This window comes from Taeniopygia guttata, chromosome 20 (assembly GCF_048771995.1).
Source record: "Taeniopygia guttata chromosome 20, bTaeGut7.mat, whole genome shotgun sequence".
Lineage (NCBI taxonomy): Eukaryota > Metazoa > Chordata > Aves > Passeriformes > Estrildidae > Taeniopygia > Taeniopygia guttata.
This window is the reverse complement of record NC_133045.1, coordinates 1,689,226-1,709,118: the sequence shown is the minus strand read 5'-3', so window position 1 is coordinate 1,709,118 and position 19,893 is coordinate 1,689,226. Positions and strand designations below refer to the sequence as shown.

Genomic DNA, 19,893 nt, shown 5'->3' with positions numbered 1-19,893 from the left:
CATGCCCCTGCCCCCTCCTGGGTGACTTGTCCACCCTTCCCCTTGGTCTGGAGGCTTCTGCCAGGGTCACTGAGTGACTGGACAATGGCCTGGGGTCCCTCCCCTCCTCCCTTCTAAGTGGATACCCTGGTTGTCCTTCCCTCGGAGGGCCACACCCATGTCTTCTCCCAAATGGCTGATCGGGTTTCCCCGCCCTCCCTATATCAGGGCCTGTTCGAGGCTCAGAGCTCACCCTCTTCTGCTGGATCCCTTCGAGTGCAGTTGGGCTCCGGGGCTCTCCTCGGAGTCACAATAACTCTTGGACCTATCCCCAGAAGAGTGTCACCTCCTTCCTTGCCGGTGGGATCAGCAATATCCTTGGACCCACGAAGGCACGCTCTAAAGCCCTGCTGGGTTCAGCAGAGAGTGCCTCTCGCTGCTCTATCGCCCCGTGGAGAGCTAGCCAGGGCTGGCAAGAGATCTGCTCTTACGAAGTGGGGACAGGACATGGCAGTTTGGTGCCCAACATGGGACCAGAAAGACATTCTGACCCCACGGCAGAAGAATCCTGAGGTCCTTGGACTTTATCTTCACTGGCTGTCAAGCTACGTCCGGTGGGAGTAGGCTCCGTTTTAGGAGCAGCGCTCCCGGGGGACAGGTCTGGCAATTCCTGCACACACCGCAGGAATCGGACTTCCATCGGCATTCCACCGCCCGAGTGGAATAAAGCTGAGTCTGGGAAGAAGGGAGGGTAGGGGGAGGTGGTTTTAGGATTATTCTTATTTCTCATTTTCCTACTCTGTTGAATTGGTTCTAAAAGAAATTCATTTCCCCAAGGTGAGTCTGTTCTCACTGTGGCAGTAATTGGTGAGTGATCTCCCTGACCCGTGGGATTTTTATCACGTTTTCTTCTCCTTTTCAGTCAACGAGGGGACGTAATGGAGTGGCTCGGTGAGCCCCTGGCTAGCCAAAATTGACCAAACACAGTTCTCCAAACTCCCTCATCACCCCCTCCACCTTCTCCACACCTATTGCCCATGACTTCTTCATGTCCCTGACTCCACTGTCAGTGAAAGGTCTTCCAGCATTGCAGCATTTATTTTGCACTTTATTTACTGCACACTCAAGACACGCCAATGGCACAGGCAACTCTGTGATGTCCAGTGGTCTGGGCCCTGCTCTGCCACCAAAACTCCCCTGCCAGGGCTGGACAGTCTGGAATGGCCTGTGGCAGGTTTGTGGCAAGTCCACGGCGAGTCCACAGCAGGTCCATGGTGGGTCTCTGATGGGCGCCTGATGGTCCTTTGGCCCAGGTGCCGTGCGCCGTGGTAGGGACCTGTCACTTTCTGCCCACATGGTCCCTCAGTGTTACTAGCACTTTTTGTGCCCGCTTCAGGACCTCCTCCTCATCCACGCTGGGGAAGGCCTCACTGGGGGTCACGGGAAAGGGATGGTAACTCGGGTACTGTGTGGCCTTGCCGTCCGTACCACAGTCACACAGCCACTGCACGTCCAGGACAAGGCCCCTCAGCTCCGGCTCCTCCGCCTCCAGCCTTTGGGCCATACCCAGCAGCCCTCTATGGCCCGCAAAAGCTTCACCACGGCAAAGCACAGCCGCCACCAGTGCCTTCTCCAGGGCCTGGTGCACTTTGAAGAGCACCCAGTTGGGGCAGCAGTGCCGGATGTCATTGCGGGCTGCCTGCAGGTCACTCGTGGCCTGACACAGCCAACGCAGGGCCTCGGGGACGGATGGAGTCAGGGCCATGAGCTCCTGGCTGCTCAGCCAGGAGCCACAGCCTCCCTGTCTGTGGTGCTGGGCAGCACTGCCAGGTTTGTATGGGACCCACCCCTTTGGCCCCCTGACATCATGCAGAGGCCTCAAGGTTGGCAGGCTGGGATCCTTCCATGGATCAGCTTCAGCCTCCTCCTGCAGCCTTTTCTCTGGCTCTGGTGCAGCATGCACCAGTGCCACACTGTTCTCCTCCAGAACCAAGGCCACGTCCTGTGGCTCCTGGCAGACCAGCATTTCACGCAGCACGGACAAAGCGCGTGCCTCCAGCTGCCCACCCAGGATGTTATTGATCTCCTGTGCCAGTGTCTCCACGACCCTCAGTTGCTGCCGGTTCAGCACCATGTCTACATGCTGGATGGAGAGGAGCCGCTGAGCACCACCAGACAGGCACGCATGAATAACTTGTGACTGGGAGCTGCCCTCCACCTTTGCCCCGCTGTGCACCAGCACAGTGCAGATGTCCTTGCAGCACTGCACTTTCACCTGCTCCACTGCAAAGCCACCATCCCCCTCCATTCCCATCATTGCCTTGGGGGTCTGCCAATGCAGCAGGGACTCCAGCCCCAGCCTAAACCACGGGGATACCAGCAGCGTCCGGAGACGCCTCTGCGCAGCGCACTGAGAGCCGTAACGACATGGCTGAGGACTACCCTCCTCCAGCTGCTTCTCTGACACCTCTGAGAGCGCCCGTGGCTGCAGGTGTGCTGGCAGCCTTTGCAGCAGCCACCTGACATTACAGCCAGACACTGGCAGTGCAGCCATGAACACAAAGGTCTTCTCTAGGGCCCGAGCGGTCTCTGAGGGCACACAGTCATTGAAGCACAGTCTGTGGGATGGCTCCAGGCAGTCAGCAGTGCTCAGCAGATACAGCTCAGCCACAGCAGAGCAATCGGGGGGCTCCGGTTCCTCCCGCAGCAGCTGGAAGAAATGCCGTGTGGCCACCAGGACTGTCTTCTTCTGGCTACTGGAAAGGCTTCCAGTGCCATGGCTCTCCTGGTAGATTTGGGCCAGGACACGGCTGTAGTGAGTCAGTGTGGGGACCAGGACGACGCCAAGGTGTTGCAGGAGATCTGCAAAGGCAGCCACGTTGGGGTGAGGCGTGAGGAGGTAGGGGTAAAAGTCAGCCTCGTCTGGGAGGGATGTCACCACCTGCCGTGGCCTGGCCATGTCCCATGACTTGGCCAGCACCATGGGCAGCTCAGCCAGGTGCTCTGCGTCCACCTCCTTCAGATGAGTCTGCAGGAAGCTGTACATGCTCTGGAGCACTCTGGCCCGTGTGCTTACCTGCAGTTGTGTCGAGCAGGCTGCCCTGCACACATGCTCCAGGTTGGCCACCACCAGGGCAGTGGGTATCTCTACAAGGACTTCCATGGCCTTCAGGGACCTCTCCTCAAGTTCAAGGGATTCTGGCAGGATGGTGGCTGATGTCCACAGGAGCTCAGCCACATTTTTGCAGTAGGAGACGCTGCCTTTCAGAGCCACGGCCTTAGTGCAGTCTGCAAAAGGAGGGTGGAGGTTCACCAAGTTTGGGGGGATATCCAGTGGAGGCAGGAATTGGATTGAGGCAATTTTCCTCAGGAAACACACTGACTCAGGATTTTCCAACAAGACTGCAAGTTGCTTGAGCATCTCCTGCTGTCGCTCCAGCAGTTCTGCAGCATGGCATGTAGCCTGAGTGGCTTCACGCTCTATCTCCTCAGCCAGTGCCACAAAGTCCTCTACAGAGAGGCTGGTGCGGACACCTGCCTTAAAGAAAAAATTCACAATTTCTTTGCAGTTCGAAGGTAGCTTATTAAAGAAAGACTTAGGCACAAAGCGGTTTTGGAGCCGCAGGGTGTGGAAGGAGGGCATGTCATGGTAGAAGTAGGAGGCCAGGCGCAGTGTTCTGTGGGCATCTGGTATAAAGGCCACCTTCTGAAAAGCTGCCACAATAGCGTCCACGCTCTGAGTGGAACACTTGGGTTGCAGGACAAAGAACAAGCATACAGCTTCCAGGAGGTCTTGCTGTGTGAGCTGGGGCAGCCGGGGAAGTACCACAGTCAGGAAGAGCTCCTGATCATCGGTGAACTCCCACTTCAAACGCTTGGCCAGCCATTCGTGGTGCGGGCTTGGTGTGAGAAGCAGCATGTCTTTGTCCAAGTCGTACAGGGTTTGGGCACTCGAGGGCACTGGCGGGAACTGTCTGCAGAGTAACAGCACCTTGCGGTAGGGAGCCACAGCTACGTAGCCCCCCCCAAACTTCTGGAAGAGAGGCAGATACTGGAGCTGCTCCAGTGCACGTGAATCCAGCTCTCCCTGCTGGACAAACCTTAGCAGGGCTGACACGTCCTGCTCCCCTAAATGCCCCCAGAGCACAGATCAGCTCTTGTGTCTGCCAGATGAGCCACTACAGCCCTGGGATCTGTAACCTGCAGTGCCCTTGGCTTCAGGCAACAGTAAGCAAATCTCCTGGGCAGCAGGGACTGCGGGAGCACAGGGATGCCCAGTTTGTGCAGCACCTTTTCCACTTCAGAGTGACACTCAAAAAGAACCTTGGAGAGAGACGATAGTGGCAATAGGTGCTTTGAGTCTGTCTTACTCCCCTGAGTAGGCAGCACTGCCATATTCTGGAGATGATTCACGAATGACTCCATGTCCACCTCTGAGGTCCTGGAGGGAACCATCCTGTCAAAGAAGGTCTACAGCTCCTTGAGCCAGTTTTCCCCCTCTCTGGTCCACTCCAGCTGACCCAATGCCTCCTGGATGAGTGGTGTGGCCTCTGGGAGGTCAAGCTCCTTCACAAAGCAAGGTGGGATCCATTCAGGAATACAATTTTGGGCAAAACGGTGGCTGTGCTTGGGGAAGAGGTGGGCAAAGGAGTTCTTGAAGACAGGGTGGTGGATGCTGAAAGCATTCAGAAGACCATCTTCTGTGGCCAGCAAGGGCAGGCCTTCCAGGTCTGCCTTGTCCCCTTCCCTGCGAGTACCTTGGGAGTGCCTGTTCCATCCTGTTAAGTACTGCAGCAGGTAGAAGCAGCTCTCTGGGGTCCTCAGGGGTGTCTCAGCCAGCCTGCAGGGCACAGGCAGAGCCAGGGCCTTGAGGAAGCACCGGAGAGAGGCTGGCCCTAAGACCACAGCATTCACCTGGGCTTCAACGAACTCCTCGCGGATCTGCTGCAGGTGGGTGAATGCTGGAACCAGTTTCATGTTCAGTTGCTGCAGCACTTCCTGGACTTCTGGCTGAGACTTCTCCTTGAGGAAGTATGGCTCTGTTAGCATGTCCGATCCACCTGGAGATGCCCATGTTATTCTCACCGTGTCAGATGACTTCCTGTGGTACACAGGCACCAGGGGCAGGCGTGCATGACTGATGTGCTTGTAGACCTCTCTCACCATGCCCTGGAAGACAGGTAACACTCTTTTTGTAACAGGGAAAAACTGGAGCAAGTGCAAGTCCAGGTGCTGCTGGCAGAGTTGCAGGGACCTGTACTGGAGCTTTTCTGGCTCCAGGGCTTTCCACTGCCTGGTGAGAAATTAACAGTAGAGTGGAGCCACCAAGCGCCGGAGCAAGAAGTCATTCCAGGTTGCCTCTGTGCCGCCTTTGTCCCAGTGGAGACTGCACCTGGCCGCATCCACAGAGAAGTTAGCATTGATGTGCACAGGCAGCCCAGTGATCAAGGGCAGTGGGAGGGTGCAGAAGGCTCTGCCTGTGACTCGGTTCAGAGGCTCCAGGCGGGCAGCCACAGCCCCATAGGGCAGCCATTTAAGCACCGGAGACTCCTCAGCCCCACCTTGCACCCCAATTTGGGCGACCACCCTCCACAAACTTGTGGTCTTAGCCATGCTATTTTTGACTTTCATGGTATAGGAGAAAGAGGTGGGGCTGTTCCAATCCACAGCTTTGCTTAATCTTGCTTGAAAATCCTGTCTCAACTTTGCATCTTCCTCCGTGACCTTCGTGCTCACCCGCAGCTTCTGCACCAACTCTTTCCCAGCTGGGGGGATCTCAGAGAAGATGATGGTGTTGACATGCCGGAGGAAGAGCACCAAGTCCTCACCTTCCTTAGCCAGTGTTTCTTCCATGTCCTTGAGGTCTTGGTCTCGCACAACCATGTCAGACACCCTGGACTTGGCAGCCTCAGCTGCAGTGCGGAGCGGCAGCCGGAAAAGGACGCCCTGTTTCAGGTTGAAGAAGGATGGTAGGAAGGTGTCATAAATGTCTGGAAAATTTTTCTTGAAGTCAGTGTCAACAGCAAACATGCTACCAGGCTTCGCAGTTGTGGCTGTGGGCATGTAGTAGAGATGGGGATCAGAGACACACAGGGTACTGTCTGCAGTCAGGAAGGCTGGGCAGTCAGTAAAGTGGTAGACAGTGTTGAAGCCAAGGCCATATTTGCCTGTGACATCCTGCCGGCCTTGCTTGCCACCCACCCCCAGACGCTGAATGCCTTCAATGTCATGCTCCTGGAAGGGGCGGTCGTTGTAGATGCAGAGGGCAGGGCCCTGCAGGATGTTCCATTTCTCACTAAAAGTGGCCTTTGCTGGGTGCTGCCGGCGGTCCCACACAAAGTGCACAAGCCCCGCACCAGCATCATCCGCATTCTGGAGCACCTCCTTGACCATATCAGGAGCGGACTCAGAGTACTCCTTCAAGATGTTCTTCAGTCGTGTTGGCAAATCTTCGTGGGCACCAAATGGCTGTGCCCAGAGGCTCAGGTGATCAGTGATGAGTTCACTCCTCTCCAGTGCTCGGTGGCGTATGGTGGCCACCCCAAAGCGCAGGGCTGCATCTCGGGACAGCTGTTTATGGCACAGCAGGACATCTCTGTCCAACGGCATCCATGGTGCATCATTGAAGTAGAGCTTGTCCCATGGGTGCAAAATGCCCTCCTCATCAGGCAGAAAGAGTTGCTGGGTGTGGCAGGCATCTGGCTGGGTGCCATCTTCCATCAAGCCACAAGACACCAGCCGCAGGGCCAGATCCAGCTCCGTGGCCGGCAGTGGCTTTCCAGCATGTGTCTTTGCCAGGGTGCAGAGCACTTGGGCATAATCATTCCAGGTGAATGTGTGGCGCAGCCCCACACACTCCCAGAGCTCTCTGTAGGGCTTGTACTGCTCTTGGAGCTGATAAAGGTATGGGGCAGCCTCAAATGACAGTTTCTCAGCCACAGCTGTGACCGGCACAAAGTGGGAGCCCATCAAGATGAAGGGCTCCCCGGAGTCCACTGCAGAAGCTACCTCATCCCAGCTGGAGTGCTGTTCCTGGAGCATCATGTTCAGGTGCTTGTAGCAGCAGTTGGTGCTGTACTGCAGGGTCTCCAAAGGGAGAGTGTTGGAGAAATGTCTGAGTGCCCGCAGCTGCTCAAGGACCTGAGCTGATGATATCTGCCGGTCCAGCCCCAAGAAGGATGCTACCTCCTCGGAGAGGCTGAAGCTTTTCCCCAGCATTTTAGGAGCCAAGATAGGCTTGGTGAGTCCCACTAGTGGGTCATGGAGGTGATGGTAGAGCTGGGCAGCTGGCAGCAGCACAAGCTTGCCATTGCGTAGTACAGCAGGGAGGAAGGGCACAGTTTGGAAAGTGGCCTGCAGGGTGTCGTTTGTTCTCTTCTTCACTGCATCCTGAAGTAACTCGAGGATGCAGGCAGCCCTCTGGCAGCCCTGGGCACCATTCTTGGTCCAGAGAAGCTGCACAGTCTTTGCCCTCTCCAGCAGCTCTGGCAGGGCTACGGTGTTCTTCACCATGCCCAGCCTCTCCAGTTGGCTTAGTCTTTCCAGGAAGGCATGCCCAGTGGGGAAGCGCCCATCCTCAGGGCTGTATAAAGGGGCAGCGCGACCTCTGGGATGCACCAGGTGATAGATGAACTGCAGGTGGCCATGAGGGGTGGCAGGGATGCAGGGCACTGTCTGCAGCACTTTGTCCACATCCTCATGAGACATATCCAGCGCATGGAGCAGCAGCAGGTTCCGGTCAACGTCAGGGAGATTTTCCAAGTTGGGAAGCACAAGCTCACAGAGAAAGCGCTTCCAGTCATAGGTTCCAGCATCCAGCGCCTTCCCGAGGCCCTCCTGCACCTTCCCAGGCAAGGCCACAGCCAAGAGGGGATGGGGCACGGTGATGGCAAAGACTCGCTGCGCCACAGTACCCAGCTTAGGGTGTCTCTCTACAGTCTGGTGCAGGAAGCGGGCGTCCTGCAGTGAGCACCAGGAATGGCCATCAGAAAAGAGCCTTGGGCCACTCCTGGCTGCCACAGCCTGGTAGAAACCAGTCACAGCCTCTGTAAAGGGGTAACGGGCAGTGCTAATGTCTGGCCAGAAGAGATGATACTCATAGTTCTTCAACTCACCTGCCTCGTGCATGGCACGGAGATGGTCCAGTGCCCGCAGCCAGGCCGCCGGCACGGCATTGTGGAGCAGCACTCGGTTCCACTTGCCCCGCTCTGCCGTGTCCCACAGCCCTTTGCGATTTGAGAGGATGCTGAAGGCCCCGTGCACGTGGATTGGCAGCCCTGAGATGACCGGCATGGGAAGGTGGCAGAAAACTTGCCCCTTCTCAGCATCCAGACGTGGCACCCACTTGCCATCTTTGGCAGGGGCAAGAGGAAGGGCCACACCAGTCATGGGAAGTGGAGGATGGAGTCCTGCCTGTGTGTTCTGGTGAAACAGTTCCAGCAACTCCCCATCACCCTGACACACCAAAACCAGGTAGTGCCACACTGTCCTGGATTCCTCCTCACAGGCTGAGAGCTGCTCAATGGCTGCCCAACTTGGGGGATCCCCAGGGGACCCCAAGCCTCGGATCTCCTTTCGCTGCAGCATGGCCAGAGGCATGGTATCCTCTGTAGAAGTGGCCGTGTCTGGCAGCATCTCCAGAGACAGCTCCCTCACGTTCTTCAGGAAGAGCAGCAGGAGCCTGTTAGAGCCAAGGAAAGCAGTGCCAAGGGACTGGATGCGCTCTGCACCAAAGGCCTCAGAGCAAATCTGCGATGTCACAGCTTCCTCTTCAGTGCAAAAAGGCAAGCGGAAAAGGCTCCCTGGAAAGGGTCCTGGCTCAGGCAGGCAGCAACCAAAGATACCGTTGTAGGGCTGGAACTGCTCAGCAAAGACACGGAGGATGCGTGGCCGGCTAGAGAAGTCCAGGCGGATGCCAGGGGAGCCGGCCCTGGGGATATGCTTGCTCAGATGGGTGCCATTGGGATCAAAGATGAGCAGTGTCTCCCCGCTCAGCACTGCTGGCACATCCGTGACACGGTAGACAGAGCTGAAGCCCAGACCAAAGCGCCCGATCCGGCCTGCCTGGCCCTCCTTTGTGGCAGCCCCAATCCGGGTGATGTTCTGGAAGTCATCCTCTGAGAACAGGGCATTGTTGTAGGCCCAGAGGGCTGGGCCATGGCAGGCAGCCATGCCTGGGTCTAGCAGCCCAGAGGTGGCCGTTCTGTGGCTCCGCAGGTCCAGGAGGAAGCGGCACACAGTAGCGCTGGCATCCTCTGCGTTCTGGACCATCTCCGTGAAGAGATCGCCCTCCTCGCCATACTCCCGGAGGATGTTGCGGAGGCGTAGAGTGATGGGCTCTGAGGGGCCACAGGCTGTGAATGGCTCCGGGCCCAGCACCCGTGTACTGAGACACTCCGTGCCCAGGAACATGGCTGTGCTGGAAGGCACTGCCTCGTGCACCACCTCTGGAACATCCTCCTCTTCCTCCAGCTCCATGTCCAGGTACACGGCAGAGGCAGCTGGGCGGAGGGCAAAGCCCGAGCCCTGCGGGATCCTCACAGGAACTGGCACAGTGCCCTTGCCCTGGTGGCCCCGTCCCTTCAGCCACTCCAGGACTGCTACAACCACCTGCAACTCTGTGGCAGTGCCCGCTCTGGAGCTGCGCCTGTCTATGTCCTGCCCCAGGGAGCGCAGGGCCGACACCGCCCTCTCCTCACTCACCCCGTCAGCCACCCCCCAAGCCCTGAAGAGGCAGCTGTAGGGCAGGAAGTCAGGGGGCACCCGGGGCACCAGCAGCCCCAGCTCCAACTTCTCAGGATAGCCCAGTACAGCATCACGTGGCAGGACAAGCCCATACTCAGTCCACACAACAGCACCATCTGGGGCAGTCCCAAAGGCCTTCAGGTTTTCCTGCATGTGCCACTAGATGGGCTGGAGAGCGGGACCCACCTCATCCATGTCCCCACGCCCCGCCAGCTTTCTCAGCTGCTCCCACACTCTCTCCAGTGGTGGGGTCTGGCTCAGCCCCAGCTTCTTCTCTGCCTCAGGCACAAAGGCATCAGTCAGGGGCATGGCAAGCCCCACCAGGGATTGGTACTGCATGGATCACAGCTCCTTGGGGGGCAGGAAGGGCTGCCCAGGCTCTCCTCTGCACTTGGAGTGAGGTACCCATGGCAGGGCCTGGAGCTGCCTGAGCTCTGCAGCGCTGAAGCCATCCAGTGCCTTGGGCTGGTTGCAGACTGTGATCAGTGCTTCAGCCCTGTCCAAAGCTGCCGTGCCGCCCTGACTGACTTTTGCTGCAGCTGCCAGGATGTCTGAGGGCAGCAGGCACCCCTGACCGTGCCGCAAGCCCATGGCCCTCAAGGCACGGAGGACAGATGGATTGTGGAAGGCAGCAGGAGGAAAGCGCTCGGGTGCCAGCAGGGCCTGCAAGGTGCTGTCACAGGGGTCGTAGAGGTCTTGTGGGTATGCGAGGCCATCAGGGGTCTCCAGGAAGGCCAGCTTGCTGCAGGCCTGCTGGAGCGGGGGTCTCTGTGCAAAAACAGTGTCTCCGTGCTGCAGTACCCAGAGCAGGAGAGCCTGTGTCTCAGCCACTCTCCCCGCATATGCGCCTTGGGCCACGGCTCTGATGGCCTTCAGCATCACACAGGCTGCACTGATGAGGGGCCTCTGGAGCCTCCCGAGTAGCCGCCGGTCAACTTCATCCCGGCACCGCAACACGGCCTCCGGCAGCACCACATCTTGGGGCAGCTCCAGCTCTGGCTCCAGCACCGGGGTGGCAGCGGCTGGCACCAGCCCCGTGGGTTGTGGGGTGGCCAAGCAGGGCAGTGGCAGAAAGAGGGGCAGAGCAGCCAGAGTGCCCATGTCCTGCTTGCTCAGGGATGGGACGTCTGCCAGATAGAGACGGAGGACGACCACATCTGCATCAGGAAGCGAAGCCATGCGGGAGGCCAGTGCTGCAGGCCCCTGCCTGCCCAGGGCCCGCAGGGCATTGAGGGGGGATGGAGGCAGGACATAGCGGGACAGGGAGCGGTGCCACATGCTTGGTGGCACCACAGGGCAACCCAGAATCTCCAGCACAGAGGCCACAGCAGGTGGCAGGAGCTGGTCCTCCCATACTTGGTAGATAAGACTGGATTCAGGTATCAGTGGAGCCAGACGGACAGTGGGGGCATCCAGTGAGGACAGAGCTATGAGAGGGAGCCCCTCCAGAGGGCCCAGGTCTTCCACGTGGTGGGCCAGAAATTGCCACAGGGCTGGGAACCAGGAGGCTGGGGGCTGGGGGAGCCCTTGGGCTGGGCACCAGGTCACTGGGGTTGAAGACTGGGATGTCCAGGTGGGGGGCAGAGCCAAGCGCAGGGTCTGTACAGTCACGGCTGGATCCAGCAGAACCAGGTTGGGGAAGAGACCTGTGTACGAGAGGCAGAGGCTGGACTAGAAACCTGTGGGACCTGGGACCTGGCAGGGAGGGGGACACAGGATGTGGGAAAAAGAACTGCAGGGGATGGGTGGCCCCCATAGGGGATGTGGGAGGACCTGGGCTCTGGAGGGATGGTGGATACCCTTAGTAGGAGCACAGAGAACCCAAAAACCCCAGATGGGTGGGGATATAAGGAAGAGATGTGGGAGGTAAAAAGGTGTTAGGGGAACCAGTATTGGGGAGCACAGAGATCTTCAGATGAGGAACACAGTGAGACCCAGGACCCGAGGGAGCACAGAGGGGACAGAGCAATGTGGGAAGAACAGCAAGCACATGCATCTCCAGAGCGACAGGGAAGTACAGGGAGATACTGGGGCTGCAGAGGAACCCAAGGTGTACAAGGTTACCTGGGGATGCTGGGATTTAGGGGGCGCAAGCAGGGGACGTAAAAGTGGTCCAGAGACTCCCATCTCTTACCCTCCTTGGCAATGCCCCGCAGGAGGCTGTCCAAGCCTGGCTCCAGGTCTGAGGGCAGGAAGGACCCGGCCAAGCCAGGCAGGAGCTCCCTGTGGGAACAAACAGATGTCCTGGGGGACCAGAAGGGTAATGGGGAGCAGCTTCCTGGGCACCTGCCTCAGCTCCCACTTGGTGACACTAGGTGAGAGAAGGAGGGCAGTGAGGAGCCCAAATATCCAGGGCCAAATATCCAGGTTTGGCCGTGCCTCCCGTCCCCAATTCAAGAGCAAGAGCTGTGACTGCGGGCAACTGGCTCTGCTGCCCACTCTGCAAGGAACAGAGCTGCCGGGGGCCGTGGGCTCACCTGGGGCAGTCGGATGTGTCCACGTAGACAACGGCTGACGCAGTTCCAAAGGCCACGAAGGTTCCGTCGGCGCGAGGCAGGAGGGGGAGGCCCCAGAGCTCAGCGTGGCAGCCATCCCCGGCCACGTAGCGCAGCAGGCAGAGGCGGCCGGCAGCCGGGAGCTCTGCGGCCCCGTGGCGCCGCAGCACCTCCCGCACGTGTCCCGCCGTGGCCTCCCGCAGACCCTTGGGCATCCCCAGAGTCAGCCCCCTCCACACGTGGGGCGGGACCTCGGCCACCGGCTCCCCGGCTGCCAGCAGCAAGGCCTGGATCGCTGCCGTGTGGCAGCATCGCCCGCAGCCTCTGGCAGCAGCACAGCCTCGAGGGCCCGCAGCCGCCCCGCCGCCCCGTCTGCGGCCGGCAGCAGGACGGGGGCAGCCGCCAGCTCCTGGCACACACGGCTCACCAGGCTGTGGATCCGGCCGGAGCTCGGCGTGCGCTCGGGCTCTGGCCACAAGCTGTAGGCATCTGCAGCGGGCAGCGCCACGGCCATGGCGGCCAGGTGGCTGTAGACCCGGGGCAGGAGCTCAAGCAGCAGAAGAGCATTCCAGTGGGCATCTTCCTCACCCTCCTCACCTTCCTGGGGCCAGCGGAGATGGCGGCGATCATCAGAGAGGGCAAAGGGAGCACTGGCATGGACGGGCAGCCCTGTGGCCGTCTCATCAGTGGCTGGCAGCGGCAGGAAGCAGCAGAGCCGCCCTTGGCAGGCCCCGTGGAGGGGGTGTGCCAGGCTCACCTCAGGGCTGCACCCCAGCTGTCTGCCCAGAGCCACAACTGGCCCCTCAGTGGCCCTGCCCGTAGCCACCAGCCACTTGCTGCCAGTACCAACCCCATCCCTGTGCAGGGCCACCAGGCACCACGCCACACTCAGCCCCTCACCCCCCGATGGCACTGGGACAGGGAGAGGCTGAGGGGATGCCACAAGTGTTCCCATGAGTGTCTGGACCCCATCAGGGGCCACACGGTGCAGGGCCACGCGGCGGACATGGCGGAGGAAGAGGAGGGCAGGAGGGGCCTCTGTGAGGAAAGTCTGCATGAGGCTGCAGATGCGCTCAGCATTGGAGACCCCTGCAGCAATTTCTGAGGGTTGCCGGCGAAGGGGGAAGCGGAAGAGGGTGCCCTGGGCTGAAGCACCGTGCTGTCCCACAGCTTCCAGCCCAGCCCAGCCCAGAAGGGCTCAAAAAGGCCAGGAAGGTCCTGGGCTTCAGAGACGTCCCAGCGCTTGCCAGCACCAGGCAGCACCTGGCATTCAGGGTCCAGCACGCCCAAGTATGGGGGGCTCAGCACACCTGGTAGGTCTGGAGACAAGGGAACCGTAAGGCCACAGAGATGACATGGACACCACTGCCTTCCCAGATCATCCCAAGCCATCAATGCCCCAGATGCCCACCCAATGGCCCCACGTTTATCCCCACGGTGCCTCCCATCATCCAAAGCTTAATCCCAACTCAGCAGTCCTCCCTCAGTTTGTCCCCCTAGCCCTGCTCTCCACTGCCAGCCAGCCTCCCTCCAGCCTCCTAGTGCTTCAGGTTTCCAGCTTCAGGTTTCCTCACTTTGGACACGGCCCTCCATTTTGCACACCCCCAGTGCCCCCCAGTTCTCCCCAGCACCTGTAGTTTGGTGCCTGCAGTAAAACCCACATCCCCGGTTCAGTCCCAGCTGGGGCTCCCAGTGCCACTCACCGGTGAGGTGGTAGACAGAGGTGAAGCCCAAGCCGAAGCGCCCCACGCTGTGAGGATCCTGCCGCTTGTGTGACACCCCTGGGCGCTGAATCCCTGTCCAGTCCTGGGGCGACATCACGGCATCGTTGTAGGCCAAGAGAGCTGGGCCTGGTGGTCAGCACCATCCATGGATAAGGGGGGAAGTGGGACATGGAGTGGGAATTGTCATTCACACTCAGTGTTCCCACAAGCTCCAGTCCCACAAAACTCCCCTCAGTAACACTGAGTCCTCCCAGTACCCTCAGTGCTCCCAGCACATGCCAGAACCCCTCACCAGTTCCACTTCCCCCAGTCCCTCCCAGCACCAGCCAGTGCCCCCCGAGAGCTTCATCCCGTTTCTCCCGGTGCCCACAGTGCCTCTCACCCTGGGTGCCCTCCAGGCCCCCTCCGGTGATGTTGAATTCCCGCTCATCCCACACAAACACGACCTCCTTAGCGCCAGCGTCATCTGCGTTCTGCACCAGCTCCTGGAATTGGAGATCAGTGCCCGGTCACCTGGGCCCTCCAGGCCCTGAGAAGAGCATCAACCCTCTCTCCCAGCTGGGCACCAAGGCCCTGGGCTGGTGCTGGACAGGGACCAGCCCCACTGCCTGCAGTAACGCTGCCCTGCTGGGCAGGAGATCCCGGATGGGTGATGTGCATCTGACCTTGAGGATCTGCCCTCCGTCCGGGTACTTCTGCAGGATGCTGGACAGGTAGTCAAGGAAGCTGGGTGCCCGCTGGCAGAAGGTCTCCCTGTAAAGCAGAGAGAGGGAGAGAAGGTGTGGGGGCGGCTCTGTAACCAAGATGCCCATGTTCTCCTTGGATCCCACAGGATGTGCCTCTCCTTGGAAAGGGTCAAGGACCCCATCTCCTTCCAGGACCCACTGAAACAACCACCTCCAAGGATGACAACTACACTTCCCCAAACCCCTATCTCTTCCTGGGATGCTCCAGTGCACTGCTTTTGCCTGGGATAGAGGTAATTTTCTTCCCAGAAGTGTGTCCAGGGCTACATTCAGGATTTAGCATGAGAACAGTGTTGGCTGCACACAGATGTTTGGGTTGGAGCCCAGTCAAGACTTTTCAGTGTCCCATGCTCTGCCAGCAAGGGGAGAGCATGGCCAGGAGACCCAACCCAAAGTGGCCAGAGGGATATTCCGGACCACAGAACCTCCTGCCCAGTACAGTACTGGGAGGGGGTTGGCCAGGAGCCACTGATCACTGCTGTGGGATGGGTGAGGCATTGGTTAGTGGGGCATGAGCAACTATTGGGCATTACTGGTTTCTCTTGGGTTTTATTCCATTCTCTCTCCTTTTCATTCCTATTAGTAGCAGCAGTGACATCAATCTATTTAGTTTTGTTTCAATCATTAAACTGTTCTTGTGTCGGTTCAGAGGCTTTACCTTTTCGTTTTGATTCTGCCCCACTGGGAACAGCAAGTGGCTTTATGGTGTGAGCTGCGGGCAGGGCTTAAACTGTCCTGAGGGTTTGGGTAACCACAGAGTACCGTGAAGGGAAGGGGAAAGGGAAGGGGAAGACTATGCTGGAAGACTTGTCTCATAGCCTGGCCCTCGCCGGAGAAAAGCCTAAGGTGTAATTAGTGACAGTTCCCACTGGATGGCTCCCGAAGCCCAGCGGGGACGGCAATGCTGAGCACAGCCGGCAGCTTCGATTCAGCTCCAGCCGTTCTCTCGTAGCACAGCTCCGTGTTACCAACCACAACACAATGATAACCTAAGCCCAGAGCCAAGGGAGGATGAACATTCCCACGGGGTTGCACGCACCAGGAAGGGTTTTTATAAAATGCACCTGTGAGTGCACGGGCAGGAACTCCGAGAGCAAACTGTGACCCACAGCTGTTAAATAAATACAAGAGATGCTCACAACAACTTTGTTTTAACACACTCTGCTCAGATTTGTTGTTATCTCAACTCTTTGTGCCCCAGTTGAGAACCAAGAAGGACTGTCGTGGCTGAACCCCAGCCAGTAACTCAGTCCCACACAGCTGCATGCTGCTCTGGAGAGATGGGGGAGAGAATCCAGAAATGGTAAAGAATAGTTAAATAACTGAAACAAGACTAAATATATTGACATTACTGCTGCTACTACTATAAATAGTAATGGGAAGGAGAGAGAACAGAATAAAACCTGAGAGAAACCAGCAGTGCTCAGAAGTCGCTCATCACCCACTGACCAATGCCTAGCCTGTTCCCCAGTAGCAATCGGTGGCTCCTGGCCAACCCCCTCCCAGTTTCTGGACTGGGCAGGAGGTTCTGTGGTCCAGAATATCCCTCTGGCCGGTTTGTGTTGGGTCTCCTGGCCGTGCTCCCCTTGCTGGCAGAGCACGGGACACTGAAAAGTCTTGACTTGGAGTCAGCTCAACGGGGCCTCAGCGTGTTACAAACGTTGTTCTCACTTTGAATCCCCAACACAGAACTGGAGCAGCTTCTGGGGAGAAAATTATCTCTCTCCCAGTCAAAACCAAGACATCCAGCAGCCCCCAGTGAAAAACCCTCCCTGTGAGCCCTGACCGCTGCAGTCCCCACCTCCCTCAGTCACCCTTCAGTTGTCCCCAGCACCCCTTGAGCCCCCTGCCCCACCCACGGCCCCTGTGACCCCCAGAACACTCCAGCCATGCCCTGTCTCCCCCCACAAACAGCCAGAGGTGCCCCCAGACCCACTCACGCCTTCAGCTGCTTGAGGGCCATGGTGGGCAGTGCGGGGGACCCCTGCCCACTCCTGGAGCAGCTGGAGCAGCTGCTGCTGCCCCGTGCCGCTGCCGCCGCTGGCGCTCGGAGCTCCGCTCCGGCCCTGCTCCGCTGCTGCTCCTGGTCCCGCCTCCCTGACCAAGAGTTTCGATTCCCCGTTGCACACGCTCATTCGGGGAAATGTGCTGTTTTTTTTTTTTTTTTTTTTTCTTTTCCCCAAAAATAGCGGCGAGGAGCAAGGAGACATGAAAGGCGGCGGGGAGGACCGAGGACCGGGGCAGGAATTGCCTATATAAAGCGGGGATATGGGAATGTGGATACCTGGATGGGGTATGGGAATACATGGATATTGGATAATATTTGTTTAGATTTAGAGATGGGGTAACTGAGAGGTGTTTTAAAAACTTTTATTCTATTTTTAGTCTCATGAGAAGGATGAGACAATACAGATGCTATAATTCACACCACCACAATCAGAAGCCAACTATTTCCTAATTACAATACACTACAAGTGTTTCTTGGCCTATCAGCTTTAGCCACACCATGCTATAGATGCTTTAAAGCCAAGCATCTAAAACAACTCCTTGTGGAGTTCCTCGTGGAACCTGCATCTTTCATAGTTCTATTTCTCTAAAGTACACAGTCTTATTTGCAAGGCCATCTTTTGAAACTTTTCCCTAGATCCATTTCTCTCTCAACAATACCTGATCTATTCCATGGCATTTCTAAGTCAGCATTTCTTATCTCAAAGTTTGCATATGGATGAGGATGTGTGAGCGTTCCATCAGGCCTTGAGAACTCTCTACAAATCTGTTTCCCACATGTGGGGATAGGGCTACAGGGATATGGAAATGTGTAGGGATACACCTACAGGGATGTAGTATGGGAATACGAGGGGATATGGCTACAGGGATGTAGTATGTGAATATGTGGGGACACTGCTGTGGGCCCAGGGCCATCAGGGCCTGGTCTCCTGCCTCAGACTGGCCTGCAGAAACACCTGAACTGTCCTGGGCCAAAGGGCTCTGTCAAAGGGCTCATGGGACCATATGCAGATCTCTTGCACTGTAGAGATTACATAAGACATATATCAGCCCCATGGACTGTTACAGACCATGTGGGGACCACACGACTCCACAAGGACACCACATTGAGGCTATGTGGACTGCAGAGTGAAGGCAAAAAGACCACAAAGACATGAGACCACTTGGAACCTATGAAGAAGGAGCCTGTAGGACACAGCGACTTGGGGCAAATGTAGGACAAATTTCAGGGGATGCAGTGAGGCACCTCTGCAGGGAAGCCTCCTCACTTCTTCCTTCTTTCACCTTTCTGCTGAGTGCGATGGTGCTCAGGTCAGTGCTCCACCGCTTTGACCCCTCTCCAGGCAGATTCCCATTCATCCAAGATCCTCATCCCTGTGACCCTCAGAGCTGTGGTGGGACTGCAGATAGCCATGGGCCTCTGCTCCATGTTTCCCCTCTGCAGGGAGGGGGATGAGCCCTGCAGTGCTGCCAGGAGCTCTGGCCAGCTGGGGGACAGTGGGACACACAGCTGCTGCTGCTACTGTGCCAGAGGATGGCACTGTGCTCACAGGGAAGGCCAGGGAAGAGAGAAGGAAATGTTTGGGTGATGGCATTTGTCTTCCCAAGTCACTGTTACTGCGATGGAGCCAGGCTGTCCCGGGGATGGCTGAACCTGCCAGTGGGAGGTGGGGAATTGTTGCCACAGGCCCCCAGCTGGGTAATAGTTAGCACTGACTCCATGATTCAGAAGGCTGATCAATTGCTTTATTATTCTATCATCTTATCGTCTATTCTATTCTACTTCTATGACACTATATTCCATTAGCAAGAGCTCTCACTCACTACTAACTTGAAAACCTGTGACTCTCTCTCTTGAGAGTCCTGACACAGCTGTGGATCCAATTGATCAATGAATCCAAACACCATCACCAGAATCCAATCAAGCAATCACCTTGGGTAAACAATCTCCAGAACACATTCCACATGGGCACAAACACCCAGCAGCAGCAAGGGAGATAAGGATTGTTGTGGGAATCCAGGGCTTCCCTCTGGCTGCCCTGGCAGGTCTGGGACCCTGGCAGGGGTCAGGAACCCCCCTGTACAGAGCCCCGAAAGACACTGTCTGTGATCTCTGTCCATGGAGAGGAGTTTTCAATCTTACAGGATGAATTACAAGCTTTGAGTGTTTGATAAGAGTAATAATTAAGTGTGACACGGGTGCAAAAGTAAAATTTTAGGTTTCTAGATTAGGGGTTCAGAGGGGACAAGATGGAGTAATTGTGTGTGTCTTGTCCTTTTCCTCCTTCCTCATGCCCTCCATGTTTCACTGTGGTGTTGGCATTTTTCCATTGGTTTAGGCTGGGGACACACTGTTTAATGTAGATGATAGATATTGGCACATGATTGTAAATATAGTACACGTAGTTTCTGGTATATAATGTTTGTAACATCCCACTGGGGGCAGAGCCCCACACGCTGCCCTGCAGGACAGACCTGCGGCAGGGCAGCAGAACATGTTATAGATAAGCAAGAATAAACAACCTTGAAAACAGCACAGACGAATTATGGCTTCTTCTTTGGCAAAGGGGCAGAAAGACAGAGACTTTCTACAATCTCGGAATCACCAATACCCACAGATCCCGACAGTGTCACAGTTATCTTATCACTTGGACGGGTTGGTCAGTGGATGGCCTTACATTGCTCTTCTTAGTTACACAAAAGCCTTTTCTATAGTACAATAAATGAACCACACTCTTCTTTCCATAATTGATACACAGATATTATATTCATTACACTATTTCTATGAGCAGTACAGTGCATACTTAAGCTGATAGATTATATTCTCTTCACAAGCAGCTGAAAAGAGTTACAATTGGGACTTTTTCTAAATACTTTTAATCACTGAGCAGGTACAAAAGCTAATACATAAATGTGAAAGCCAATATTATGTAGTCGTTTTACACAGACTTTTGTGTCAATTTTGTTCAGGTTTAATAAACCTTTTCAATTTTAAAAGTGAGCATAATTTCTCACAAAGTTAATATTCAAGACCCTGTTAAGTCTTTATTCTTCTTCCCTGAGAAGAAGTCCATGTCAATTAGTAAAGCTTTCTAAAACAAATGAATGGATTCAGCTGATTGCAATGATCATGGCTTGTGTGTCTTACAGAGGGCACATACTAAGGGGAGCATGGACAGGCGGATAGGGAAGTGCCGA

The 19,893-nt window shown here is 56.7% G+C and overlaps 1 protein-coding gene across 1 annotated transcript; it reads right to left on the bottom strand.

The window, feature by feature from the left end:
• Positions 1-1,066: 1,066 nt before the first annotated feature.
• Positions 1,067-16,751, bottom strand: LOC140680364 (sacsin-like). Its single transcript, XM_072917048.1, is given in 10 exon segments — positions 1,067-4,120; positions 4,123-11,369; positions 11,858-11,946; positions 12,201-12,516; positions 12,519-13,407; positions 13,410-13,537; positions 13,922-14,068; positions 14,325-14,427; positions 14,608-14,695; positions 16,629-16,751. Coding segments are annotated over 10 exon segments (11,832 nt in total). The 5' UTR covers positions 16,652-16,751; the 3' UTR covers positions 1,067-1,318.
• Positions 16,752-19,893: the final 3,142 nt, after the last annotated feature.